This window comes from Triticum aestivum, chromosome 3D (assembly GCF_018294505.1).
Source record: "Triticum aestivum cultivar Chinese Spring chromosome 3D, IWGSC CS RefSeq v2.1, whole genome shotgun sequence".
Lineage (NCBI taxonomy): Eukaryota > Viridiplantae > Streptophyta > Magnoliopsida > Poales > Poaceae > Triticum > Triticum aestivum.
The window spans coordinates 181,656,617-181,683,721 of NC_057802.1; the positions used below are offsets into that span (position 1 = coordinate 181,656,617).

Below are 27,105 nucleotides of genomic sequence, written 5' to 3' on the forward strand. Positions count from 1 at the left end.
TACAAACAGACTGGTCACTGGAAGCGGAACTGCCCCAAGTATTTGGCGGATAAGAAGGATGGCAAGGTGAACAAAGGTATATGTGATATACATGTTATTGATGTGTACCTTACTAATGCTCGCAGTAGCACCTGGGTATTTGATACTGGTTCTGTTGCTAATATTTGCAACTCGAAACAGGGACTACGGATTAAGCGAAGATTGGCTAAGGGCGAGGTGACGATGCGCGTGGGAAACGGTTCCAAAGTCGATGCGATCGCGGTCGGCACGCTACCTCTACATCTACCTTCGGGATTAGTTTTAGACCTGAATAATTGTTATTTGGTGCCAGCGTTGAGCATGAACATTATATCTGGATCTTGTTTGATGCGAGATGGTTATTCATTTAAATCAGAGAATAATGGTTGTTCTATTTATATGAGTAATATCTTTTATGGTCATGCACCCTTGAAGAGTGGTCTATTTTTGTTGAATCTCGATAGTAGTGATACACGTATTCATAATATTGAAGCCAAAAGATGCAGAGTTAATAATGATAGTGTAACTTATTTGTGGCACTGCCGTTTAGGTCATATTGGTGTAAAGCGCATGAAGAAACTCCATACTGATGGACTTTTGGAACCACTTTATTATGAATCACTTGGTACTTGCGAACCATGCCTCATGGGCAAGATGACTAAAACGCCGTTCTCCGGAACTATGGAGCGAGCAACAGATTTGTTGGAAATCATACATACAGATGTATGTGGTCCAATGAATGTTGAGGCTCGCGGCGGGTATCGTTATTTTCTCACCTTCACAGATGATTTAAGCAGATATGGGTATATCTACTTAATGAAACATAAGTCTGAAACATTTGAAAAGTTCAAAGAATTTCAGAGTGAAGTTGAAAATCATCGTAACAAGAAAATAAAGTTTCTACGATCTGATCGTGGAGGAGAATATTTGAGTTACGAGTTTGGTCTACATTTGAAACAATGCGGAATAGTTTCGCAACTCACGCCACCCGGAACACCACAGCGTAATGGTGTGTCCGAACGTCGTAATCGTACTTTACTAGATATGGTGCGATCTATGATGTCTCTTACTGATTTACCGCTATCATTTTGGGGTTATGCTTTAGAGACGGCTGCATTCACGTTAAATAGGGCACCATCGAAATCCGTTGAGACGACGCCTTATGAACTGTGGTTTGGCAAGAAACCAAAGTTGTCGTTTCTTAAAGTTTGGGGCTGCGATGCTTATGTGAAAAAGCTTCAACCTGATAAGCTCAAACCCAAATCGGAGAAATGTGTCTTCATAGGATACCCAAAGGAAACTGTTGGGTACACCTTCTATCACAGATCTGAAGGCAAGACTTTTGTTGCTAAATTTGGATCCTTTCTAGAGAAGGAGTTTCTCTCGAAAGAAGTGAGTGGGAGGAAAGTAGAACTTGATGAGGTAACTGTACCTGCTCCCTTATTGGAAAGTAGTTCATCACAGAAACCGGTTCTTGTGACACCTACACCAATTAGTGAGGAAGTTAATGATGATGATCATGAAACTTCAGATCAAGTTGTTACTGAACCTCGTAGATCAACCAGAGTGGTACGGTAATCCTGTTCTGGAGGTTATGTTACTAGACCATGACGAACCTATGAACTATGAAGAAGCGATGGTGAGCCCAGATTCCGCAAAATGGCTTGAGGCCATGAAATCTGAGATGGGATCCATGTATGAGAACAAAGTGTGGACTTTGGTTAACTTGCCTGATGATCGGCAAGCCATTGAGAATAAATGGATCTTCAAGAAGAAGACTGACGCTGACGGTAATGTTACTGTCTATAAAGCTTGACTTTTTGCAAAAGGTTTTCGACAAGTTCAAGGGATTGACTACGACGAGACTTTCTCACCCGTAGCGATGCTTAAGTCTGTCCAAATCATGTTAGGAATTGCCGCATTTTATGATTATGAAATTTGGCAAATGGATGTCAAAACTGCATTCCTGAATGGATTTCTAGAAGAAGAGTTGTATATGATGCAACCAGAAGGTTTTGTCGATCCAAAGGGAGCTAACAAAGTGTGCAAGCTCCATTGATCCATTTATGGACTGGTGCAAGCCTCTCGGAGTTGGAATAAACGCTTTCAAAGCATTTGGTTTTATACAGACTTTTGGAGAAGCCTGTATTTACAAGAAAGTGAGTGGGAGCTCTGTAGCATTTCTGATATTATATGTGGATGACATATTGCTGATTGGAAATGATATAGAATTTCTGGATAGCATAAAGGGATACTTGAATAAGAGTTTTTCAATGAAGGACCTCGGTGAAGCTGCTTACATATTGGGCATCAAGATCTATAGAGATAGATCAAGACGCTTAATTGGACTTTCACAAAGCACATACCTTGACAAAGTTTTGAAGAAGTTCAAAATGGATCAAGCAAAAAAAGGGTTCTTGCCTGTGTTACAAGGTGTGAAGTTGAGTAAGACTCAATGCCCGACCACTGCAGAAGATAGAGAGAAGATGAAAGATGTTCCCTATGCTTCAGCCATAGGCTCTATCATGTATGCAATGCTGTGTACCAGACCTGATGTGTGCCTTGCTATAAGTTTAGCAGGGAGGTACCAAAGTAATCCAGGAGTGGATCACTGGACAGCGGTCAAGAACATCCTGAAATACCTGAAAAGGACTAAGGATATGTTTCTCGTTTATGGAGGTGACAAAGAGCTAGTCGTAAATGGTTACGTCGATGCAAGCTTTGACACTGATCCGGACGATTCTAAATCGCAAACCGGATACGTGTTTACATTGAACGGTGGAGCTGTCAGTTGGTGCAGTTCTAAACAAAGCATTGTGGCGGGATCTACGTGTGAAGCGGAGTACATAGCTGCTTCGGAAGCAGCAAATGAAGGAGTCTGGATGAAGGAGTTCATATCCGATCTAGGTGTCATACCTAGTGCATCGGGTCCAATGAAAATCTTTTGTGACAATACTGGTGCAATTGCCTTGGCAAAGGAATCCAGATTTCACAAGAGAACCAAGCACATCAAGAGACGCTTCAACTCCATCCGGGATCTAGTCCAGGTGGGAGACATAGAAATTTGCAAGATACATACGGATCTGAATGTTGCAGACCCGTTGACTAAGCCTCTTCCACGAGCAAAACATGATCAGCACCAAGGCTCCATGGGTGTTAGAATCATTACTATGCAATCTAGATTATTGACTCTAGTGCAAGTGGGAGACTAAAGGAAATATGCCCTAGAGGAAATAATAAAGTTATTATTTATTTCCTTATATCATGATAAATGTTTATTATTCATGCTAGAATTGTATTAACCGGAAACATAATACTTGTGTGAATACATAGACAAACAGAGTGTCACTAGTATGCCTCTACTTGACTAGCTCGTTGATCAAAGATGGTTATGTTTCCTAACCATTGACATGAGTTGTCATTTGATTAACGGGATCACATCATTAGGAGAATGATGTGATTGACTTGACCCATTCTGTTAGCTTAGCACTCGATCTTTTAGTATTTTGCTATTGCTTTCTTCATGACTTATACATGTTCCTATGACTATGAGATTATGCAACTCCCGTTTACCGGAGGAACACTTTATGTGCTACCAAACGTCACAACGTAACTGGGTGATTATAAAGGTGCTCTACAGGTGTCTCCGAAGGTACTTGTTGGGTTGGCGTATTTCGACATTAGGATTTGTCACTCCGATTGTCGGAGAGGTATCTCTGGGCCCACTCGGTAATGCACATCACTATAAGCCTTGCAAGCATTGTAACTAATGAGTTAGTTGCGGGATGATGTATTACGGAACGAGTAAAGAGACTTGTCGGTAACGAGATTGAACTAGGTATTGAGATACCGACGATCGAATCTCGGGCAAGTAACATACCGATGACAAAGGGAACAACGTATGTTGTTATGCGGTTTGACCGATAAAGATCTTCGTAGAATATGTGGGAGCCAATATGAGCATCCAGGTTCCGCTATTGGTTATTGACCGGAGACGTGTCTCGGTCATGTCTACATAGTTCTCGAACCCGTAGGGTCCACACGCTTAAAGTTTGATGACGGTTATATTATGAGTTTATGTGTTTTGATGTACCGAAGATAGTTCGAAGTCCCGGATGTGATCACGGACATGACGAGGAGTCTCAAAATAGTCGAGACATAAGGATTGATATATTGGAAGCCTATATTTGGATATCGGAAGTGTTCCGGGTGAAATCGGGATTTTACCGGAGTACCCGGGGTTACCGGACCCCCCCCGGGGGTTTAATGGGCCTACATGGGCCTTAGTGGAGAAGAGGAGGGGCGGCAGGGCAGGCCGCGCGCCCCCTCCCCCTCTAGTCCGAATTGGACAAGGAGGGGGGGCAGCGCCCCCCTTTCCTTCCTCTCTCCCTCCTCCTCCCCCCTTCTCCTACTCCAACTAGGAAAGGAGGGAGTCCTACTCCCGATGGGAGTAGGACTCCTCCTGGCGCGCCTCCTCCTGGCCGGCCGCCTCTCCCTCCCTTGCTCCTTTATATACAGGGGCAAGGGGGCACCCCATAGACACGACAACTGATCTCTTGATCTCTTAGCCGTGTGCGGTGCCCCCCTCCACCATAATCCACCTCGATAATATCGTAGTGGTGCTTAGGCGAAGCCCTGCGTCGGTAGAACATCATCATCGTCACCACGCCGTCGTGCTGACGGAACTCTCCCTCAAAGCTCGGCTGGATCGGAGTTCGAGGGACGTCATCGAGCTGAACGTGTGCTGAACTCGGAGGTGCCGTGCGTTCGGTACTTGATCGGTCGGATCGTGAAGACGTACGACTACATCAACCGCGTTGTGCTAACACTTCCACTTTCGGTCTACGAGGGTACGTGGACAACACTCTCCCCTCTCGTTGCTATGCATCACCATGATCTTGCGTGTGCGTAGGAATTTTTTTGAAATTACTACGTTCCCCAACCTCTGTCATCGTGGTATCATGTGTCATGCCCTCTTCTGAATAGTCAGCCGGTGCCGATCCTCCCCCACCTGATTGGCCTGCACGCCCCACACCTCTGTCGCGGCCACCGCGGCCACCCCGTCCAGCAAAACGATTCTGACCAGGCCCCGGAGCAGCCCCTCTGAACCACTCTGCACGCAGCTCCTTAACAACTAGCGCTGATTTAGGGTGTATGCCGTCGCCGTGTTCCTTGAACTGGTGCCCTAGGTGGCCAAAAACGGCGCACCAATCCGGGAGCCTCTCGTACTTGACCTTGAAAATTTGCCGCTCCTCCTTGTGAACCAGACTGACAGCATTCTTTAGGGGTTTGAACACATTGATTTTGATCCTCACCCTATAAAAGTTCCCTTCAAAGTCATGTGACTTAGGCTCAGCATAAACAACCTCTCCCACCTTCCTGGCAAGGGCTTTTAAGAGAGGATAGAAACCATCAGGCAAATCGTGCACTTGCATCCACAGCTCCAATGTATCCAGCTTCATTAGCGAGGGTTTTGTAAATCCATCGTATTCAGCCATTATCACCGCGTTGCCCTTGTAGTTCAGGGCCCTTCCTGCATAGCACGCTCCCAGTCACCCAGGCACGTAAATTGCAATGTATATAGGTTCTCCTCAAGAGGGCGAATCTGCACTGGCTGCGCAAGATCCCATGCCGCTCTCATCATCTTGTAGAAACCATATTGACTGTACTTCTTCTCCGTGTGGACACGCGCTATGGCCATCCATCTAGTCGTCTCTGGCGGCAATGGATCTTCCTTCTCCACCACCACATCATCCATGTCCTCCTCCTGGAGGCCCAGCTCGCTCATCAACACTTCCAGGTCCCGTGTCTTGGAGTTCGACGCCGACGCCGCCATGTTGTTCCCTGACCCGAGAAGATTTTTCGATCGGGTGTTCGGCCAAAGCCCTAGCCTAACCCCGAACCAAAGAGACGGACGCCAAGACCGGGCAGCGCTGCCAGAGCGCCCCTTGATCGGTCCGAGCGCAGCCCTTCGGCGGAGACGGAGGAAGGGTAGCGGGAACCCTACGGTGACGATCGAGTCGCCGCGAGGGGAGAAGAAACCCTAGCGAGATGGTATCCACGTAGGATCCTTGCTGCTTGATGGATGGATAGCGCGGGTGCAATTGTTCATAAAAGTTTCGCGCTGTAACACGGAAGCAATTTTTTTGGATTTTTTTCGCGCTATATATAGGCTACGTGTTTCTGGGCCGGCCCACGAGGTACGCCAGTTCCATAAACCGGCGCATAAAATGTCAAAAGAAAAGACAAAGGCAGAGGTATTGCTCGTTTTCTGATTCTCCCCAAACCCGAACGCACGCGCAGCCGCCGCTGGCGCTGCTCGCCTGTCCCCGCCTCCCCCCATCCCGCGGTCCGCCGGCGCTGCTCCTACGGCCCCATCTCCAAGGCTGTCGCCGTCTGGCGGCTAGCCCAGTCCCCGGTCGCCGTGTTGCAGGCTTTGGTCCATCTCGGTTCAGGTGAAATTTCAGGCAGCCTGCAGCCGGCAACGGTTTTACATACTCCAGTGCTTGCTAGTAATATTTCGTATCATGTGTGTGCGCCCAGTGCCCAAGTGTGTCATGCTTTGGTGCTCGAATTGAACAGCAGACGTAGAGATTCTGTTATGCGTGATTGTGCAGGACACTTTTGTTGTCAATTGTTGAGAAATTGTCAAATAGAAGATGAAACAGACCATTGATTTGGTACTAGCAAGCATCTCTGTATTGCATTACTAGCAAGCATCTTTCTATTGTATTACTGGCAAGCATTCTCCAGCTGACAATACAAAATCGTCTTGCACAGTACTATTACTAACCGTGCCTTCTCTGTTGCTGTAGGGACAGTTAAGCCATTGGCCGTCCAAGCTTGGCGTGCAGTCGGAATCTCCTTAAGTTGATGTTCGTGTGCAAGCATGCTGGAGGAGACGCTGCAGGGTTAGTAATGCAGCCACAATCTGCTTATGATACGCATAAAGCTCTGAGTCCAGTGGATCAGTAAATCTTCCTTCATGATAAGCATAACTAACTCAAGACCTCGGTTTCCCTTCACCAGGTGTGAGTTTAGCTGTTCATGCTTCTAGGCCTCTCCAAACGGAGGCGTGGCACGACTTCCTGCGCTCGCCGTTGGGTTTGCCCATGGACAACTTCGGCCATGCACAAGCACAGACATCTACTCTGGTACCATTTCAGCAGCCATTTACCATCATTGTCATCGATTCGTCTGTGTGTGGCGAATTTTGGCAGTCACTTACCATCTGAGAGATCAACAAAGCAAGAGGGGCGCGGCATACATGATGCATTGAGAGTTTTGCACCTGGTGCCAGGGAAGGCATATAATGGCAAAGAGGAAGGTTTGTCTCATCACCGCATTATCAATGATTGTATGCATGACATCTTGGGAGTTCAGTTAGGAAATCATGGTATGCATAATGGAGAAGTGCGGTTCGCTAGCTCAAGCAATAACACAGAGCAAATTTTACCTGATACCATTGATTCTCATGATATCTCTGCTTCTCCTTCCATGAATAAACTCGCAAAGGGAAACAAGTTTGTGCTACTTGTGGAGTTGCATAGGAAAGGAATAAGTGCCGATATATCTATTTTAGCATCTGCCATGAGCTTTTGTGCTGTTAAGCAATCCATTAGGACAGGTGCTCAGCTCCATGCTCTACTGGTGAAAGTTGGTTATGAATTGTCGGTACTTTCTGGTACTTCTCTGATTAGCTTATATGCAAGATGTTCTCAGCTGGAGAATGCTTGTCAGGTTTTTCAGAGCATGCCAATAAAAAATACTGTGTCGTGGACAGCACTCATTTCTGGTTATGCACAGGATAATCAGGTTGAGCCATGCCTCAAGGTATTTCAGCTGATGAGGCAGTCAGCGTGCAGACCTAATGACATCACATTTGCCACTATCTTCAGTGTGTGCACTAATCACGCACTTCTTGCACTTGGTAAGAGTGTTCACGGTCTAGAACTAAGAATGGGTTTTGATTTGTGTGTGCATGTCTCGAATGCACTGATATCAATGTATGCAAAGTGTGGGAATATAATTGAGGCCCAATCAATATTTGAGAGCATTGTGTGCAAGGACCTGGTTTCTTGGAACTCTATGATCTTTGGATATGCACAGCATGGCCTTGCTGAGCATTGTCTAAGCTTACTAAAAGAAATGGAGGAGGAGCACATAGTGCCTGATGTAATCTCCTTCCTTGGCATCCTGTCATCATGTCGGCATGCATGCCTTGTAGAGGAAGGCCGGCGCTGCTTCAAGGCAATGATCGGACTTGGAATAGAACCAGAGTTAGATCACTATTCGTGTATGGTAGACCTCCTCGGCCGGGCAGGATTGCTCGATGAAGCGTGGGATTTGATCCGTACAATGTCCACGCCCCCAAATGCAGTCATATGGGGTTCTCTGCTGGCTGCCTGTAGGATGCATGGAAACATTCCGATTGGCATCCATGCTGCAGAGCACCGTCTTAAGCTGGAGCCAGGTTGTGCTGCAACTCATGTACAGCTAGCAAATCTATACGCTAGCATTGATTGCTGGAGTGATGTGGCCAGAGTGAGGATGATGATGAAGGAGGGAGGACTGAAGACGAACACTGGATGCAGCTGGATAGAAATTGGCAGTGAAGTTTATACTTTCACAGCAGAAAACAGATCTAAAAGCCACCAAATAAACAATGTCCTGGCTGTTCTTGACTTCTTGCGATCTCATATGGAATACAAATATGATGTGCTGATAGATGGTTTTGAGTTTGATGACCCTCAGTAGTTCAAGGTAAGTTTGAGCTCTGAATAAAGTATTGGGAGATGATAGATCGCCGCAGTCATTTGTATGAAGATCAAAGAGTCAATTCTATAGAAAAAGCATGACTCACACCTCAGAGACTTGCGATATGATTCGTCCGATTCGTACCTCAAAGTATTCAATATTGTACTGCATTAGAAACAGTAGAGTTTTCCCACCTGACATCTGATTTGAATTTTGATGCTCAATGTATTCTTATACGCACTTGATGTTTTAAACCAGGATACACTAGTAATTAGACTAGGCTACACTAGTAATTAGTGCGAACCATTTGGGAACTTTATATGTAAATTTGAACCAAATATAAGAAAAGGTTGGCTTGATTGACTAGATAAGGTTTGATGGATATTTTTTCTCTGCTATTTTGGATTGGTCTGAATAATGTAAATTACATCATAATTTCAGTTTGACACTTGGAAATTACTTCTTGATTGCAACTTATGGTCAAATTAATCCCCTAACCGTCCTTCTAATAATTACTTCCTCCTTCCCAAAATATAAAGCATGGTTGATTTTTCACGGTCTTTGATGCATGGCTTTGACCATCATAAAGCATGGTGTACCCAAAATATAAAGCATTGCAGTATATATCAAAGTGCATTTATTGAACATGTATAAATAGTATTGTCATATTTGTCTTGTAAAATAATTTTAGTTCATCTGTCTTTATATTAATTTGGTAGACATGCAATAAGTAAAAGTCCTAGTCAAAGTTGTGTGATGAAGACCAAAAAAAGTCAAGCGCGCCTTATATTTTGTGAAGGGAGGAATATCTCTTAGTTGCATTCTTGTGGGTATGTTTATGGTTTTTCCTTTTAGTGGTTTTTAGAAGAAATAGATTTAATAATGGGTAATCCTCTATTTTACTTAGTTCTGTCCTACTATGTTAGTATATTTCACTACAATCTCCTCTAACCTGTAAGGCTTCATTCGGTTAGAACCCACCCTGCTGGGATCGGGGCCAAACCCCATGGTTTCATCCCACCCGGGGTTTCATCCCGGTCAATCTTATAGGTGTGTTCGGTTAAGCCCGGCGTGGATTGTAATCCTGTCTCATATAAACTGTTATATATTCAAGTATTGCTTCTGAATTTCATACACCTCCAAAACCCTCGGTTTTCACCGGGATTGTACCCCTGACTTACAATTTTATTCTAGTATTGCTTCTGAATTTCATGCACAGAGCACATTGGTAAATTGTCTAACAGTTCCATTTTGTGTAAAGCAGTACTTTCTGACCAGTGCTGCATCAGCATATGAACTGCTATATATTTCACACCATTATTGGGATGGGATCAGTGGGGATTGAGTGAGGGGTTGGGGATCACCTAGAGGATTAAATCCACTGCAACCGAACAAGGCCTAAGCCGGGTCAAAAGCCAGGCTTTTCCTTGCTAACTGAAGTAAATTGACAGCAAAGTACATAATCACAAAACTATAAAGACACTTATTGTGAATCCCAAACTTATAAACCATTGGACATGCTGTCGACCATATTTATAAACTTAACATCCAGAATACGTTGGCACCTTGCACATGAGCAGAGGGTCTAGGTCTTGACCATCAAAAGTACAAATTATTGTTGGCAAGCAACTCCATGATAGCAATCAAAGATTGTTCTTGGAGATAACATCCATTAAATCTAGTAGCTAAGACCAAAAGCATACTTCAGCGCTCAGGCATGAACAATACGACCGGTTCCGTCTAGCATTTGGTAAAGTTTCAGTCGCTTCCAACCACCGATGATGGGGAAACCGCGCGATTCAGCAGAAGAACATGGACGATGCTATCGTGGGATGCAGACGAGGCAGCTCCGGCACCGGGGCAGCCTCAGCCTGGGACGACGTCTCCGACATGTCATTGAGCCTGGTGAACTTGGCCACCTGCGCCCCGCAAGGTGTGCGTAGAAGATGGGAGCAACTGAGAGGGAAAATCAGATGATCAACCATGCCCTTTTGGCGTATGTTGCGAAATCAAGTAATGGCAAATCATGCTTACCAGCTGTGATGGCTGTGGTGCTCCTGAAACGAGTTCACAAGCATAAAAATGTCAGAGGAATGCACCGATGATCGTCAGAGGCAAAGTAAGGGCTGAATCTTTTGCAACTACTTCAGTGCACATACGCATAGGAAAGGGAGTGGACAAGCTCCTGCAGCTCATCAGCGGAGAAGCCTGTCTCATCTTGGAGCACATGGTAGTGTGTTGGCCTTGTAGTCCCCTGGAATATACAACCAGAATGACTTGGATTGTATTCCCTCCGTCCCATAATATAAGAGCGTTTTTTACACTACACTAGGGATATGATAAGATTGTATGTGTAGAAAAGCCTAGGAATTGCTCGTTTAATCCTATACAAAATTGTAAATAATGGTTCTGTGGTAGGTGTTTAGATTCCTATGAGATGCATTTGGTTTCGTATGAATGCTACAGTACCCCCATTAAAAAGTACTCCCTCTGTTCCATATTACTTGTCGTGGTTTTAGTTCAAATTTGAACTAAAACCACGACAAGTAATATGAAACGGAGGGAGTACATACAAATCAAACAACCTAACAATAGCCAAGGATTGCAATCCTCCACAAAAATTGGAAGATTAGAAAAAATATTTAGATAAAAGATGTAGGTTACCAGGGGGGGCATTAGTCACTTGATCAGGTCTCTGTCCATTCCGTAGGAAAAATCTCGTGTGATGATTCTTCTGTGCAACCATCACTGTGAACTTGGGGAACCAGTTGCCACTAAAGTGCTTGCCACCAAAAAACTTGCATGTCTGTATCAATTAGGTAGGCATTACTATCCAGGACTGGCTCATGAGGAATTGGATATCACTTATGTTTACCTCCATGATTTGAGCTAGCTCATCGTTCAGCACCTGATTGAATTGGCTCTCGCTAACACCATCCCTAACATAAGACAACAGAGTTTCCTTAGACAGAATCAGGGTGCCAAAGTAAACTTAGAGATGGCATCGAGTATTTAGAGTCAGTTTGTACTCTTAACATCAAGGGACAACACACAATTAATTCAGCAATTTCTACAGAAAAATTATGCTATTTAAATGCAGAAACCACTGTCAGTTAGCGTTTGCGCACACTTATCTCACGGAGGACTACTGACCTGAAAATGATAATTTGTTCCGGCTTCTGACCATTGTTGTTTTTGAGGAAGTCAACTACTGAATCCCTGAAATGTTATTGTCCCAGTGAGCAACAAATTAAAAGCATACGTATAATTAGGAAGCACTGTTATTAAAATTGTATAAATTGCACTTATATAAAATCTGAGCAGAAGAAACTCACTTAATGAGGACATGATCGTCATCTCCAACTGGCGTAAACAAGGTATCGATCATTTCCAGCCTGGATGACTGAGTGCACACAGAAGCTCTGTAGTTTGAAATGATTGGCCACTTCAATGAACTAACCACCTAGGCCAAAGCAACAAACACCCAGGTGGGTTAGCAAATTGTCGGTTGAAACTCTCTTCAGGACCATCAGCTGACACCTGAGTTTTTACTGCATGAAACTGAATACATAATAAGCAAAACTTGCTGCAGCAGCCGATGGCACGTCAGACCGTCCTGGTGAACCATGGGAAACATCCATACCAAAGATGATGATTCGAACCCTCGATACATGAGGAATAGCACAGGTTGTTTCATTTTTCAGCAATGAATTCAACCCGCCAAGCTGATTGGCAGCACAAAACAAAAGCAAAGCATCCAGTTGTTCAGCTAAAAGAAATCCAAATTATGTGGTACATTGAAGATGGCAATGCAGATCACACTGCAAACCTTGGCATTTATCTTTAGCAGCACATTTTGTGAGGTACTGATCTTTGACGTTGGCAGGAGGAACCAAGCATCGCGTCAAAATACCATACCGCGCAAGGCATCCGCGCTTCCATGGTCTGACAAGAAGAAAAAAGGCTTGGATGCCAGGTAGGCATAATGAAGCTTATTTGCAAGGCTGGGTTAAAAGAGCAAACCATATATGTCACAGTTCTTCCTCTTCTCGGGAAAAACGTACAGGAGAAACTCTGGTTTGTTTGGGAAGCGTCACGTTGCACTTAATTCTTTCTTGTTTGTAGGCAAGTGAAAGATGTGATTTTATGTTTACTTTGGACTATCTACTTTTATGCAGCCCCAACATCTTTAATCGCCGCCAACACTCTTTCTACCCCCCCCCCCCCCCCCCAACTTTCGTCTACCCTATCTTATCAACCATTGTACATGCCCTAAGTAAACAAACAAACAAACAAACACACATCCAAGTGAGATGCAAGAAAAGGCTTGGCCAATGGACAACCAACCGAATAAGACATGTACAAGCTCTGAACATGCCACCTAGAACAATCCCATAGCAGCCTCCCAAGTAGGGATGGATTTTTGAAGTACTTTAGTCAGAAAACAGAAGGCAAAAAAAAGGAATATATCTAGCTCATCCTACCCTCTAGATTCAGCACAAGTGATGGTATCCATGCGAGACCACAAAACAAACAGAAAGAAAGTCAAACTCAGCAAGCAGAGAGATGGAAAGCAGCAAATTAGATGGTTCGATAGTAAAGGTTCTGAGGCACCAAGTGCGGCAACCAGCTTAGGAACACAACATCCCAGGAGTCCAACAGGCCATCACAGGCCACTACTACATACTACTAGTACTAGATAACCAAGCGCATCGCCAAAAGTTGGAACGCGCAAGTGCGGCTGGCTGGCTGGCTCAGCAGAAGAACATGCTGCTGCGGACTTTCTCATGGAGGCGAGGCAGCTCCTGCACTGGAGCGCTGCCGGCAGAGGTGTGGCCACCTCCCTGGCTCGACGACGTCTCGGACATCTCATCAAACTTTATGAACTGCGCCACCTGAGCAGCCGCAAGATGTGCATAGCAGATTGGAGAAACTGCAAGGAAGCACAACAAGGTTGCAAAATCAGCACAGGGTTCACAAGACTAACAACAGTTGGAAGCTTTGCAGATGCAAAAACAAGAACAGAAGTGCAAAACTCACCAACTGATATGGCTGTCGTGCTCCTTTGATACACATATGAGAGCGAGTGCACAAGATCCTGCAGGTCATCCGCGGCAAAGTGTATCTCATCATGCAGGATATGGTAGTGCGTTGGCCTTGTAGTCCCCTGCAACACACAAATAAGATTAGCTTTATCAAGTCACGTCAACAAACTGGAAATTGTCATAATGGTATAAGCAACAAAAATACAACTGAATGACAGGCCTAACCAAAACTTGCAAGTCATTCAAGTAAGATTTGACATGCCCAGGATGCAAAAAAGAGCTGGATAAAGTAATGCATATGATCCAATACCAACTTACACAAATAAGATATTCAAATTGTCCGACTGACCAGAGTTTTTCATCATACTGTACTGTACTTATTATATGCTAAATGCATCAACCACAAAGTGATACTCTTACAAAATTTGGATGCTTGTTCATGACTTTCCCCCCTTGACGACCAAGCCGAAGACGACATTACTTGGAAGCACGCGAACGATGGGATCTACTCGGCGGCCACTGCGTACAAGGCTCTACGACATTACTTGGAAGCACGCGAACGATGGGATCTACTCGGCGGCCACTGCGTACAAGGCTCTGTTCCTTGGATTGACTCTCTCTCCCATGGACCGTATGGTTTGGAAGGCTTGGGCACCCCCTAAGGTTAAATTCTTTGCGTGGCTTGCCCTGCAAGACCGAATTTGAACCGCCAATCGTCTGGAGAAGCATGGTTGGGTCAATTGTGGTCTTTGTCCACTATGCAACAGAGAGCAAGAAACGGGGCCACACCCCTTCTTCAAGTGTCGTTACACTCTTAGGCTTTGGAGATCTATCATCAAGAAGCTTGGGCTACCTCACATCAACATTCCCGATTGGCATCTTGATGAATCCGTCAAGGAATGGTGGGTCAAGCGTACCGATGACCGAAACCCGAATTGGCATGCCATGTCCTCTCTCGTCATGCTCACCTCTTGGACCATTTGGAACGAGCGAAATGCTAGGGTATTTCAGCAAAAATTTGCGCCACCGCCTATTCTCCTCCAAACCATCATTGGTGAGGCAAAGTTATGGGTTACTGCCGGCGCCAAGAAGCTAGGGACTATCATTGTGTGTGAGTAATTGTCATGTCGCTTGTATGGGGTGTCCTGTAAAAATCTAAACTCTATTCTCTCCTTATTTAATAGATGAGGCAAATCTTATGCCTCCGTTTCGAAAATACTCTTACAAAATTTTGAACACTTCAAAAAAATATTCACAAACAATCATGGTAAATCAGTGATGGTTCCAACAAGGTGCATAACTTGGGGTTCCAACAAGGTGCCATTAACAAAGGCGACAGGCAGGTCAGTATTAACTGATCAAGGGAACTACCAGTCGTATAAAACTTCCAATTTTTTGGTCTCTATTCAGTAGAAAATGGCATAAATCACAAACAACCAGCACTAGGGCAGACAATGAGAATACTGGCTACAGATGGTTCAAAACTTTTAGCCTTTGTGTGTGCTAGTATGAAACAGCATATATCACAAACAGAACAGCACTAGGGCAAAACATTTAACAAGCAAATATGATGCACCAGAGAGAATACTTACAATCATTCCAGCATGAGCGCACATGTAGAAGTCATAATTCCTTGGATGGCAGACTGCATTATCTACAACAGTGCCTGTGGAATGGCAACATTCAAACGTTAGTATTATTATGGAACAATTTGACATTATCATGGGATAGAATACAGCAGACAAGTGGTGTATGTTACCCGGAGGGACATTGTCAGGAGATCCAGGTATGAAGAACTTGGTGTGGTGATTTTTCTGAGCAACAATCAGCGTGAACTTGGGGTTCCAGTTTTCATCCAAGAACTTGCAGGCCTGCACCAAATAGAATAAACACCAAGTCAGTTGTGCAATAGATGAATGAGATACTCATGTATAGTATAATATGAGCCCAACTAGAACCACATGAACAGTACCTCAATTATTTGATCCAATTCAATGTTCAGCACCTGATTAAACTGGCTCTCACTAACACCATCCCTGTAATGAAGAAGAGATCAACATTTCCTCAAGAAAATCAGGCAACCATGCGATACCACTGACATTTGCAAGTAGTTATTTAGGAAGGATGACAAACCTGAAGATGATGATCTGATCTGGTTTCCTTTTTCCAGAACTGGTGTAGAAGTCAATGAGACACTCCCTGAAACAGTTCGGAATAGCAACAGGAAAAGAAAACATCAAGAGAACCACCATGGTACATTTGTATGGACGACTGAACAAAAACCAAAAAATATCTTACCGAACAAGGCCATCATCATCAGTTCCTTGTGGCTTGAACAATGAATCTATCATTTCAAGCTTTGGTGACTGCGAGCGCACTGAAGCCCTATATTTCGAGACAAGAGGCCATTCCCGAGAACCAACAACCTATAATCAAAATGGAAACAAACATCACATAATAGGTATCTTAGATTTGGGCATACTAGTTAGATTTGGAAGTACTCTAATGCAGAGGAAATTTAGTAGCATACTGCTGCAATGGACGGTATATCAGACTGTCCAGGGGATCCATGGGACACATCCATTCCCAAGATGAGAGTTGGGACCTTTGATACAAGAGGTATACTTGGGGACATTTCAATTTGTAGCAGTGAGTTCATTCCACCAAGCTGATTAGAAAAACCATCAGTACAAAGAAGACGATAATGTAAGCACTGTTTCAATAAGAATTAGATGTGGAGGGCACAAACTTTTGCGTTGATCTTGAGCAGAACATTTGTCAGATATTGGTCATTGACCCTTGTTGGGGCCACACATTGAGTGACAATCCCAAAGTCAGCAAGGCATTTTCGCTTCCATGGACCTATAAAAGAAAAAGAAAAAGATGATACAGATGATTGTACTAAACTTATTGAAGAGATACAGATGATTGTCCTAAACTTATTGAAGGGATACAATTAAGAATTTCTAGAACCAACCATAAACATCTGAGTTCTTCCTCTCAGCAAGAATACACAAGAGAAACTTGGGAGCCCCAGGAAGCTTAGACTTCACTTGCTCAAACATATCCTCAACCCTTTTTGGAGCAGGTGCACGTCTCATTGAACCATTCTCTTCAATTACAATATGAGGTTTTTCTACTGTCTGCAAATTTAAAAAAGAGTGAGTACAAAAACATTTCAGGAAATGTGTAGTCAGGTTAATGGAAAACCTACAATGCCCTTCATGCCCCCACACTTGATGAGGTCATTGACAAGGTTCATGGTGTTACACCTAGCCGAAAAGTTTACAACCGCCCATCTGTCCACCACACAAGCTCTAGCAAGCCTCTGCAGAAGCATAACTAGCAAAGTTATGGATGAAAACATGCAGGATAAAAGAGTAGGCACAGAATGCAGTCAAAAAAAGCAGACCTTGTTGTTGAAATTCCAACGTCCATTCCTTGTGAAAATATCTTCACCATTTCCAGCTTTGAGCTACATTACAGGATTCAATAAAGATGCATAAGGATTTCACAAGCACAGACGATGACTAAATAAGATATGGAGCAGTTGGTTGTGACTGACCTTGGGGGCCTGCAGTACCCTACCAGACACTTGGGTAAAGCCTTGAGCTATCGAAATTCCACATGCCTTCAGCATGGGTTCTGTATCATAGCTGCTGCGTTTCAGTACCTGCCAAATTGACATTGATGAAACAGTTGATAACAAACCTACAACTAGGTATTGAGACAGAATAAATAAGCCACTCACATCAGACAAAACTGACATCCTCTCTTGAGGCTTCTGCCTGGACTTCTCAACAAGAGATGATCTTTGTAGGGTACTCAAAGATTTGGTATACCTTTGCAAAGGCACCAGCTGGCAGAGCTGGCAAACATAGAAAGATTCATCAGGGAATTGCACAAATAAGGCACAACCAAGAATATAAATTACAGGAATAGTCAAATCAAACCTCAATGGGGAAATATGTTGGCCGCCTAGGTTTCCCAACATTTATACAAGGGAAATCACCAGAGTACCTCAGCTCAATGCCACGGTTCTTCACAAAGTAATCATAAACAGATATTTCTATTGCTTCAGGGTCACCATTCCCACCATTCCTTTGCTTGAGGGAAAACCTAGATAGGCATAAGAATCACCAAGCAGTTATATAAAAATAATGAAAGCTGCATGAAACTATAAAAGCATCTAAATAGTGCTTTCAATAAAATCTACAATGCAAAGATGCCATGCAACAAGTCCAAACAATTAATTAAGCGCCATTTATACAACAAATGCCAATATGCTCACTTACATCTGTTCATAACAATTCCTCTCACTCAAACCAACAATCTTGTATTCTGTATTTGCTGGGCTTGTTTTTATCCTTAAATTCTTAAGTGCACGCTTGGCCTACCAAAACGAAAAAGGATTAGATATATACAGAGATACATACACATTAGATATATATGATCAATGGTTTTCATAAGCAAGTTAAGGAGAAATCTTACCTTAGCCCAATCAATTTTATTAGGGTGGTCAACCTTCTGGTTGGCCAGCAGAAAATCAACAACAGGGCCAGGTTTCACAATCATTGTTGTAGAAACATCTGCACAATTAAGCAGTAGCTGTAAATATGAACTGTCACCTAATTTAAAATGCTGTCACAAGATTATATACAGAACTGCGCTCATTGACAACAAAGCATACCAATATTAAGAGAAAGCCCGCTCTGTGTGGCTCGAAAGCTTGAGTGGAAACCTCGGCAGCCCATCACACCCCCACCCAAGTCCACAAAGTTTGAAGGATTGTTGTGAAAAAATGACTGGCGGACTAACAGGCAGCCCCTGCAAACACAAAGAAATATACACAAGGAAATTAGACAAGATTTACCATGGTATATCAACACTGAGAACAAAAATCAAGAACAGTAAATTAGCATTCAGAAGTACATAGAAACAAACATACTGTTTGGAAGAGTGTTGTCTTAATATGATATCAATAACCCGAATGGCTTCTTGCGTGTGCTCTGATTCCTGGCCTTTGAGTGCCATTGCAATAGCACTCATGGGGATTCTAGCTGCAAAACTCAGCTCCACCTTGAAGGTTTTAGTCTGATATGGCCTTTTCACTCTCTTCTTGTCTGGACTGTCGTTTCCAGGGCTGCCATTTGCAGGAGTCCTACAAGCAACAACAGAGTTACATGAGCAACAACAAGGCATAGTAACAACAAAAGACAACCTAAAAGCAAGAAAGTTACATGCAAGAAGACATAGTAACAGCAATAGACAATACTGGACCAGGGCAGAGAGAGTTAATTACTTTCCACTGGAAACGTCTTCAAGAACCACAACAAACTCATTGTTAATTTGTGGGAGGGCACCAATGGTAAAAAGACTCTTTTCACCATCATAGGCAAAGTCTTTATGGGCTAGCTCCGATGGATAAGTCTGAGCAAGCTTATCAATGACTTTTCTACCAACACCTTTTCCATCAACAGGCCTGTCATCTTCATACTTCAGATTTACCTGCATCCAATTAAACAACGGAGGAATGACATTAGATGGTAGCACAAGGAATTCAACAACAATAAAAGTAAATGAGGATAGAGGCATACAATAAAGTAAACAAGGATAGAGGCATACATAGTAATGATGGAAGAATTCATCTGTCGTCTTCAACGAGACTTTGAAATGATTTGTCACAAGCTGTATAGGATTTCCCCTCTTGCCAAAACCAGGACGAGCGATCAGGGCCCTCTTAGGCTTTGAGATCTTCTTTGCTTCTTCAGGTTTGATAGGCGGCAGGGGTGGTGGTGGTGGCAAGTCATCAGCCGACTCAGCTTTTATCGGCTCTGCATTTGGCGGGAGTGGTGGTGGTGGTGGCAAGTCATCACTGTGTGACTCCATCTGACAGTACATCAGTTAGTCAGCTTCCAACAGTACAGGTACAAATTGTACAACTTAACAGTCAAGCAGAAGTTTTGCATAAAAACAAGTGAAACAAGTTATCTAACAGACCAACACAGGTGGTACAAGAGGTAGTATGTAAGTTCTATGGCACAACTTAACAAATCAAGTATGAAGGGCACATAAAGAAACCATTTTTCAGTTAATCCAAGGAAACAGAGGTGACAAGTAGACCTAACAAGGCTGGTGAATCCACAGTAGGCATATATATCAACAGACCAACATAAGAATACAACAATGTTGACACTACAGACTCGAGAACGGTACCCAGATTATATTAACGAGCCAAATAATTAAGTCTTTTATGTTTATTGAAAGAAAATCTTAATTGGGAACAAACAAGGAATATATATAGCAAAAAAAAATTCAAAATACAAGGCACAAAAGGAAGCATCTCTCGCTTTCCTTCCATTCCATATAATATATAATTAGATGTAAGCTGGCCAATTATTTTAATCGTAATAGTTTAAAGCAAATAAAAAATGGTAAACTTTTCTGACGGGATTAACTACCTTCTTCCTTCTTGTTATAATGAGATAAGGTCATTCCAGTGAGGGAATCGGTAAAAGTTGCTCGTACAAAAGTACATGCTTATACAGGATGGTAATGACCAAGCATGCAAATTGGACAACTAGTATCACATCAGGTAGGGCAAAATAATAAAGAGATACGTCACAAACGTAACTAGGACTAACATCTCTTAGGCATCAGCAATATTAACATGGGAAACTCATATAGCAGGTCCTACTCAGAGCACAAGGATTAAAACGGAAAAAACATGAAACAGAGTTCACTTACTTCGGCGAACCAACAATGGTCCCGAGGAGCCGAACCGCTGAACTGATCTGCTGCACACAAACAAGTTAAGTAAGCCATCTGACAGTGATAAAGTGTAGGAATACAGGAAAGACTAGCAGAAAGATAAAAAAATTCCCGAGAAAGGCACAAGGCACAAAAAGAAGACATGTTTTCCCCTTGCCTCCATGGGAACAGAGATGCAAAATTCCAAGCAAAAAGGCCCAATTAAACATATAAAGAAAGCATCTAAATACTCAGTAATGGTACCCAGGACTAGACCGAACCAAGGGAAAAAAGAGTATTTTTTCCCAGCATATGGGAAATCAGGCCCAGGAGAAACCTCTGAAAAACCCCAGAATTTCTTCAGCTGATAAGAAAACCCCCAAAGTTCTTTTTTAGAGAAAAAAGAAACTGTCCTCGGGCATAGCACATACAAGAAGCAGAACGAAAAACCCTACACTTTAACTGCCTCTGGCATAGCACCCCAGAATTTCTTTCAGTCGAAAGAAAACCCCCAAAAGCTGGATTTTTTTTTGAAAAAATAAAGATGTCCTCTGGCATAGGACAAGAAGCAAAACGAAAAACCCTACACATATAGAGATTACAAACAAAAAACGGTGGAAAAATAAATACCAAGATAAGATGAATAGATTAAGGGCCAAACGAGAACCCCGGAAGGGAGAACCAGTGGCACATATCATATTCTTGGACTAAAAATAAAAGAAAGAAGGAAAGGGCTCAAAACCCCACAAAACACGCCGAGAACGCGGGCGAACGGAACCTAATCCCAAATCCAACGCCCTCGGGAACATGCACACAAATGCATGACCTCCGCCGGGAAAAAAGATTCAAGGAAAAAGAGAAGAAGAAGAAAAAGAAGAACAGAGGAGGGGAAAATAATCCCCCGTCCAAGAAATCCGTCGAACGAAAGCGGCGACCAAGAACGCGAGGAGAAGGACGATCTAATCTACTACAGAACTACTAGAACCCTAGATTTGTCCATTACCGAGGGCGCAAGGGAGGAAGCCTTGCCGTTGGCCTCCGCAAGAGAGGGCTTGGCTTTCTTTTCCGTTCCCCTTCTCGTCTCTCCCCCTCCCCTCTCCTCTCCTCGAACAACACTCCCCTGGACAGTGCCCCAGCCCCGGCACCGGCCCCCTCTTCTTGTAGCAGAGGAGCGAAGGGCAGGAAGGTAAAAACGGACGGACGCTTGCCATCTATGCGTCGCACGCATCGCGACCGTCCGTCGGGTGGGAGCGTCGATCCGGGCCGGACGCGTGGGGCCAGGGGAACTAGGCGGGCTGCGTTGGCGTCAGGCGCGTCCCGTGCTGGCCTACCCACTTCCCCGGGTCCGGGGTTTTCGATCGACAGACGCCGTCACGGGTTCCTCACTGACGCCGCGGGCCCGAGGCCCGTGGGCCCGGGAGGTCATTGTGTTGGGTGGGGTTTTACGTGTCCGGCCGTTTTCCCCACGGCCGCGAAGCCTCTCCCAGATAGATATCCACGCCCACCACTACCCTTCCGCTCCCCGGGTTAAAGGAGGCTGCGGCCAGCCTTGCGAGGGGGCCCGTGACCTGCGCCCGGTCCATGCACCGGTGCGCAGCGGAGCGCTCGATGCAATGACACGTTTGGCGCCGGTGCACCGTGGGCCGGGTGCGTTCAACGCGCGTACGAGTACAGTCCTGGGTAGCAGTACGTAGTTGCAGTGGCGCGCCGTGCTGGCCGGGTGATTTTGGGCTATGCCTTTGAGCCGCATCATAAAGGGCGGTTGGTAAATTGCCATCTCCATTGCTGCCACCTGCCCACAGTACTCACTCCCTGCTGCTGCTAGTACTAGAACGCGACAGCTCGCATCCCTTCTTCTCTCCCGACGAATGGGCCCCGCGCTCGGCACGTGAGTGGTAGTAGAGTTGAGGCCAGCCTCCGGAAAAAAGGACGTTTCAAATCGGAGGTGATTATTGCCGCGACTAGTGGAGGATCTCGGGTCATAAAACTAGGATCGTCGCCGTTTACTTCAGTAAAACGATTCAGATTTTCTAAAAAAAATTCAAATTTTCTAAAAATATATATACTAAAAAAATTCTAGATATATCATCAGAATTTCTAACAAATAATCTCATGATGGACTTTAAAATGTTAGACCGCCAGTGTTAAGTATGTGGTATATATTGTTTTGCGTTTTAGGAGGGGGTGCCATGGCATCCATGAAACCCCACTAGGTCAGTCCCTGCAGCGGAGATTTGATTTGATTTTTTTTTTCATTTTTGCTTGTTTGGGGATTCAATTCATTTTGAGGAAATGGAGAGGATTTGTAAAGTAATTACGTCAAGGTTTGGTAGGTGGTAAATGGATTTGAATGTGACAGCTCAAAATGCTCTCACGTTAACCCTTTGTTGGAAGAGCTTTAATGTTAGTACTATTATCCTTTTTTAAATTACTTATGGTTTTGCTCCTGCTTCTATTGTATAGTACTATTTATGTTACTTTTATTTACTTCCTAAGATGCGCAATTAAATTTGGCCGATGGATCGTAGCATAGAAACTTGGCCAATGGATTTATTCAATTTGCATAAAGTGGAGACATTTGTAATGTTTTATGTGGAGGTTTGGTGCGTGATAAATTGAGATTTCTAGTGTGACTACGACGATTGCGTTGCATGCACACTTTTTTAGGGGAAAATGATGTGGTTTTATTACTGCTTTCCGAACAAAACTACTTATTATTTTATTCTTGTTATTCTTTTTAAATACATATGTTTTTATCTGTTTACGTACATTTCGTTGTTGTGGCAAATCACAAATTAAGAGGGTATGTGTGTGAAAGTTTTATGAGGGGTAAATCGGGGTCTCAACTGCAATGATAATGCACCATGCACTGACGATAATTCTTTCCCATGCGATTTTTAACGTGGTTATATTACAGCTATCTTGTTGAATTTATTTCTGGTTCAATTTCATGTTTCCAGTGTTTGGCATTTATGTTCTTTTTGTTTAGTTCATAAAATATGTAAGGTCAAACATATAAGAATCACTATATCACGTGACTTACCATCTGTTTTTTTTTAAATTGTAATTCTAGCATTAAAGCTCAGTGTGGTGTCATAAAAGTTAATAACCAAAGTAACTTCTCCATGATCAATGAGTTTAACATAGAAGCATCAAAGTCAAAACATACAGATGAAATAAGAAAACATTATGACTTATAGAAGAAATTTGAATAAGTTAAATTATGCATTACTCAAAGCTAGCATCGTTTCGGTTGATATGGAGCTGAAAACCTAATGCTCTAGAAAAAAAACAATGTGTCCAAAATTATATCGACACTTCTATATCGTGTTGAATCTTACTTTTATACATGTCATAAACGATAGTCAACTATATAGGTTGAAGTCAGAATGATAGTGCTTGAGTAAGCATATTGTTCTACATGCGTGTTTTAAGAATCAATAAAACCTTCCAATAACTACTTACATTTCTAACGAGGCCATTGATGAGTGTGATAGGTGATCACCATACTTGAACCGTTCACATTAATTTTAAGTTGCATTACAACTTATGTTTAGAAGTGTTGCATAGAACCTCAAGCCAGTAGTGTGTCACGCGCAATTGTAGCACCAACAAAACTAGAAATTATGTAGGGCAAAGTATATCATACAGATAATACACCAAAAACAAGACAAAAAGGCACAAACTATTTATTGTGCCGCACAAATTTTTGTTTTTGCTTAAATGGCATAGTCCCCTAGAATTTGTGTTACAAATATGCTTCATGTGACTACATATATTACTCTATAAGATAAACTAAATCAAGACCGAGCCAACATAAAAGTAACTCTAACACAACAATGAGAACCTTCGACTCTACTCTTTGATTACATTAGACCTTGGGTGGTTTCATACTTTAGATGACGATGACAAGTCATGTAATCAAAAAATAATATGGAAAATGCTCTCTACTCAATCTTACCGAGTGAACCCCTCTAATCTGGTTGATCAACACAAGTTCAACTGAGATTGAAGAGGGTGCATGGCATCTTATTCCATGGTGGGAAGACATGGTGACAAAAGTAAGGGGTGAGTGTCGAGATAGATGGCCACGACTTGAGAATCAACAATGATGATGCTCGGATTCGCGAATGTTCCCTCGCGGTCAGAGGGGTGTTTGTTGGTGGTGTAAGACAGACAATGATGGAAAATAACCATGGGAGAATCGATAACGATGGATCTTTGATCGACTTTGATAGTTGTGCCAATATTGGAGCAATAAAAGGAGAGATCGGATGAGGCAATGTAGCGGTAATGTATTGGTAGACGGGCGAAAAAGGTGGAACAACAATGGTAGAACGAGATGGGAAAGAGGATGACTAGAATGCGTGACAAGACATCCCCTCTAATACTATCTAGGAGAGATGACCTCCACCCGTAGTGGCAGAGGCAAGGGGGGCGAGCAGGGATCTGCCTAACGGTTGAGCGATTATTACATATGTACTCATCACTTAGCTATATGTATGCATATACAGAAGAACTTGTCCCCCCCCCCAACCACCTTAACGTGAAAAAAGGAAAATTGAAAAGGCCCATGTGGAGGCTCGCTCGTGAGTTGTTTTCCAGCCTCCTGGGCATTGGGCAATTCTTCTGTGATTAGCACGTGTGTGGGTTAGCATTGTAATGTTGCCATTGTGTGCCCTCCGCATGTGTGTCTCTGCTCTTCCTGGTCAAGATTTGATTTTTGATGATGACGCAGATTCACTGAACAAATCTTTAGGCTGCCAATGAACTAGCCAAGGTCAACAAATCAACATTGTCTACTAATCTCTCTCGATTCTCAATTTCTTGTCCTGCATCATGTCGAACTTATACATCATATTTTGATTGTGTGATTTGTGATGTGTTGCCACGTTAGGGCATAGGCACTCACAATCATTCGAAAGTTGATCGGTCAATGTCTCCCCGAGAGGTAAGAGTAAGCATGGATGGTTTTTGCACGCATGCGAACGGTGACCAACATGTCTACTTTGACCTACGGTAAAGGGGATGAGAAAGGGGATTTGATTCTCTAGGTATATATTCTAGAAACATGGATCGTTTTCTTTCAAATACAACAACAAAACTTCCTACAACGATGATTTGTTGTTTAAACATGTATAGATGCAAGCTAAAAGCCACTAAGACAGCAATTTAGTTATAAAATGATTGTTTTGTTCGTATAACTTAAATTTCTATATGATAATGTTTTGTACTAAGGCATTTAATTCATGTCGTATTTCAAAGTAGTAGCTTGATTATCAACTTCATCTATTGGCACGTATGTGGCACTATTGATCAATATTAGCTACAGCTAGATACACTCCAGTTGAAAAAAAATGTGTGTGCGTGTGTTGCCTTGGCAAGGCTTAGATATGAAACTATTGGGTAGTTTGTGGACACCAAAAAATGGCCTCAACCACATCTCCCCCCTGTCTAAATTCTGGCTCCGCCCATGTACATCCGACAATTCATGCATGCACTACTAAAACTAAGTTGAACGTGAGTCCACATGCACCACTACTGTCTATTCCATGTTAGGTAGTTGATTTAAGTCAAAATATAGCTGTATATCTTATATTTAACTAGCAAAGAAGTATCTATTGTATCTTATCTTTTCATCTTCTTTATCTGACATTCCAGTTTAATCTCATAATTGTATGAATCACTTATCACTAAGCAATTAACTAGTAGGTTCCCTATAACCTAGTTGTCAATGTGGACAACTGTAATTTCAACTCGTGTTCATCAATTTAAACTTCTCTTCGTGGGTAACTCCGGAACCAATGCGTGAGGGTATCACTAATCATCGTCCAAGTGCACTTTCTCTCTCGAAAGACCAGTTGTATGTGTCCTTGGCCATGATGTCCCGCCCATTAAGATTGCATCATGTGGGAATGCAAGTATCATGCCTCTATTTGTGCCCCCTTGCAACTTTCGTGGCCCACGTGAATGGCACCTGAAAGAGCATGCCATCTTGGTCCCATGGATCTATGCCTTCTGGTCATGTGGATTGTCATTAGACGCTTCAGATTGCTTTAGCAGTGGTCACATAAACGATGGTATCATGATAGTTTTTATTAGGGCGTGTCCTATTGCATTCTCTTGGGCTCCCGTTACACTTCATCGGCAACATGATAACAACTTAAAATATAAAAAATTATCATGCAAAAAGAGTGTCTCCCGAGTCGTCATGCAATCAACATACTTGCTCAAGCGGAACTTCGAAATTGTGGAAGTTAGTTGTGCTTGTGGAGAACGTGTCTTTTGTGAGTTTTCACCCAAGTCATGGTGGAAAATCAAGAAACAAATGTGAAGTTAGAAATGATAACTGTGAAGTACAACAGTTGAATGGATCAAGATGGCCCTAGGGGAGGGGTGAATAGAGACAGCTACAAATTAACTTCAATAATTAGCAAGTCTAGGTTATGTGAAATATAAAGGTGTGCCTAAATATTGATACGGTGATATAAACAACCCTTTATAATGAACACAAAGGCAAATGACTAGAGTGAAC

At 43.1% G+C, this 27,105-nt stretch overlaps 3 protein-coding genes across 6 annotated transcripts; 1 reads left to right on the forward strand and 2 right to left on the reverse strand.

Moving 5' to 3' along the window:
* Positions 1–6,245: 6,245 nt before the first annotated feature.
* LOC123078169 (pentatricopeptide repeat-containing protein At2g37320) lies at positions 6,246–9,141 on the forward strand. The gene is made up of 3 exons (XM_044500576.1): positions 6,246–6,473; positions 6,834–6,929; positions 7,048–9,141. The coding sequence occupies exon 3, from the start codon at positions 7,066–7,068 to the stop codon at positions 8,773–8,775; it is 1,710 nt and encodes a 569-aa protein (XP_044356511.1). The 5' UTR covers positions 6,246–6,473; positions 6,834–6,929; positions 7,048–7,065; the 3' UTR covers positions 8,776–9,141.
* Positions 9,142–10,231: 1,090 nt separating this feature from the next.
* LOC123078170 (protein argonaute 9) lies at positions 10,232–13,314 on the reverse strand. Its single transcript, XM_044500577.1, has 6 exons — positions 12,111–13,314; positions 11,929–11,994; positions 11,651–11,714; positions 11,440–11,581; positions 10,810–11,029; positions 10,232–10,731 (listed from the first exon to the last, which is right to left on the reverse strand). Exons 1-5 carry the CDS (start codon positions 12,161–12,163, stop codon positions 10,989–10,991), a joined length of 366 nt encoding a protein of 121 aa, XP_044356512.1. The 5' UTR covers positions 12,164–13,314; the 3' UTR covers positions 10,232–10,731; positions 10,810–10,988.
* A 1-nt stretch (position 13,315) lies between these two features.
* Positions 13,316–21,796, reverse strand: LOC123078167 (protein argonaute 4A). 4 transcript variants are annotated; one of them, XM_044500575.1, is made up of 23 exons: positions 21,574–21,796; positions 20,568–20,614; positions 19,446–19,709; positions 19,123–19,328; positions 18,769–18,981; positions 18,511–18,647; positions 18,312–18,409; positions 18,116–18,213; positions 17,774–17,939; positions 17,572–17,688; positions 17,386–17,493; positions 17,233–17,295; positions 17,035–17,148; positions 16,798–16,963; positions 16,570–16,682; positions 16,351–16,488; positions 16,119–16,246; positions 15,954–16,019; positions 15,793–15,856; positions 15,580–15,691; positions 15,413–15,486; positions 13,816–13,942; positions 13,316–13,708 (listed from the first exon to the last, which is right to left on the reverse strand). In XM_044500575.1, the coding sequence occupies exons 1-23, from the start codon at positions 21,779–21,781 to the stop codon at positions 13,530–13,532; spliced, it is 3,006 nt and encodes a 1,001-aa protein (XP_044356510.1). In that variant the 5' UTR covers positions 21,782–21,796; the 3' UTR covers positions 13,316–13,529. The 4 variants fall into 4 exon arrangements, with proteins under 4 accessions (XP_044356510.1, XP_044356509.1, XP_044356508.1 ...); XM_044500574.1 differs by having other exon boundaries at positions 20,568–20,617; XM_044500573.1 differs by having other exon boundaries at positions 19,123–19,709.
* Between the last annotated feature and the right edge of the window lie 5,309 nt (positions 21,797–27,105).

Coding starts and splice junctions, on each gene's coding strand:
- LOC123078169 (XM_044500576.1), top strand. CDS start 7,066: ATGCTTCTAGGCCTCTCCAAACGGAGGCGTGGCACGACTTCCTGCGCT.
- LOC123078170 (XM_044500577.1), bottom strand. CDS start 12,163: ATGATCGATACCTTGTTTACGCCAGTTGGAGATGACGATCATGTCCTC. Junction 11,715..11,928: donor GAACAAATTATCATTTTCAG/GTCAGTAGTCCT, acceptor GTCTTATGTTAG/GGATGGTGTTAGCGAGAGCC. Junction 11,582..11,650: donor AGCTAGCTCAAATCATGGAG/GTAAACATAAGT, acceptor TAATTGATACAG/ACATGCAAGTTTTTTGGTGG.
- LOC123078167 (XM_044500572.1), bottom strand. CDS start 21,781: ATGGCAAGCGTCCGTCCGTTTTTACCTTCCTGCCCTTCGCTCCTCTGC. Junction 17,940..18,115: donor AGGAATTGTTATGAACAGAT/GTAAGTGAGCAT, acceptor ATGCCTATCTAG/GTTTTCCCTCAAGCAAAGGA. Junction 16,247..16,350: donor ATATACCGTCCATTGCAGCA/GTATGCTACTAA, acceptor TTTTGATTATAG/GTTGTTGGTTCTCGGGAATG.